General features: G+C 68.8%; 1 protein-coding gene across 1 annotated transcript in view; it reads left to right on the top strand.

The window, feature by feature from the left end:
• The window catches only part of USP43 (ubiquitin specific peptidase 43), a 14,391-nt gene that overhangs the window by 11,417 nt on the left and 2,621 nt on the right, over window positions 1-353 (top strand). Inside the window, 1 exon segment of the mRNA XM_035893358.1 lies at window positions 140-346. Coding sequence (XP_035749251.1) covers window positions 140-346 — 207 coding nt within the window.

The raw sequence follows: 353 nt of genomic DNA on the forward strand, positions 1-353 counted from the left end.
ACACACAGGATGGCAATGCAGCCATGCTAGGGCAGGGGTGGCACTGGTACGTGTCCCCCCAGCAGTGTCCTGCACCCCCAGGCTGTCCTCATGCCATGCGGCTCATGGTCCCCTGGGGCTGAGGGGGGGCAGGGGCAAGGCATAGCCCCTGACCCCCCTCACCCTGTGTCCCCCTTTGTGCCCCCAGCCTACTGCTGCAACGCTCTGGACGGGCGGTGGTACAGCTACGACGACAGCCGGGTGGAGGGGGTGCAGGAGGCGGAGGTGAGCACCCGCAGCGCCTACATCCTCTTCTACCAGCGCCGGAACGCCGTGCCTGCGTGGTCGGCTGGCAGGCCCGCCAGGGGTGAGGC

This window comes from Egretta garzetta, unplaced genomic scaffold (assembly GCF_000687185.1).
Source record: "Egretta garzetta isolate BGI_Z169 unplaced genomic scaffold, ASM68718v1 scaffold34, whole genome shotgun sequence".
Lineage (NCBI taxonomy): Eukaryota > Metazoa > Chordata > Aves > Pelecaniformes > Ardeidae > Egretta > Egretta garzetta.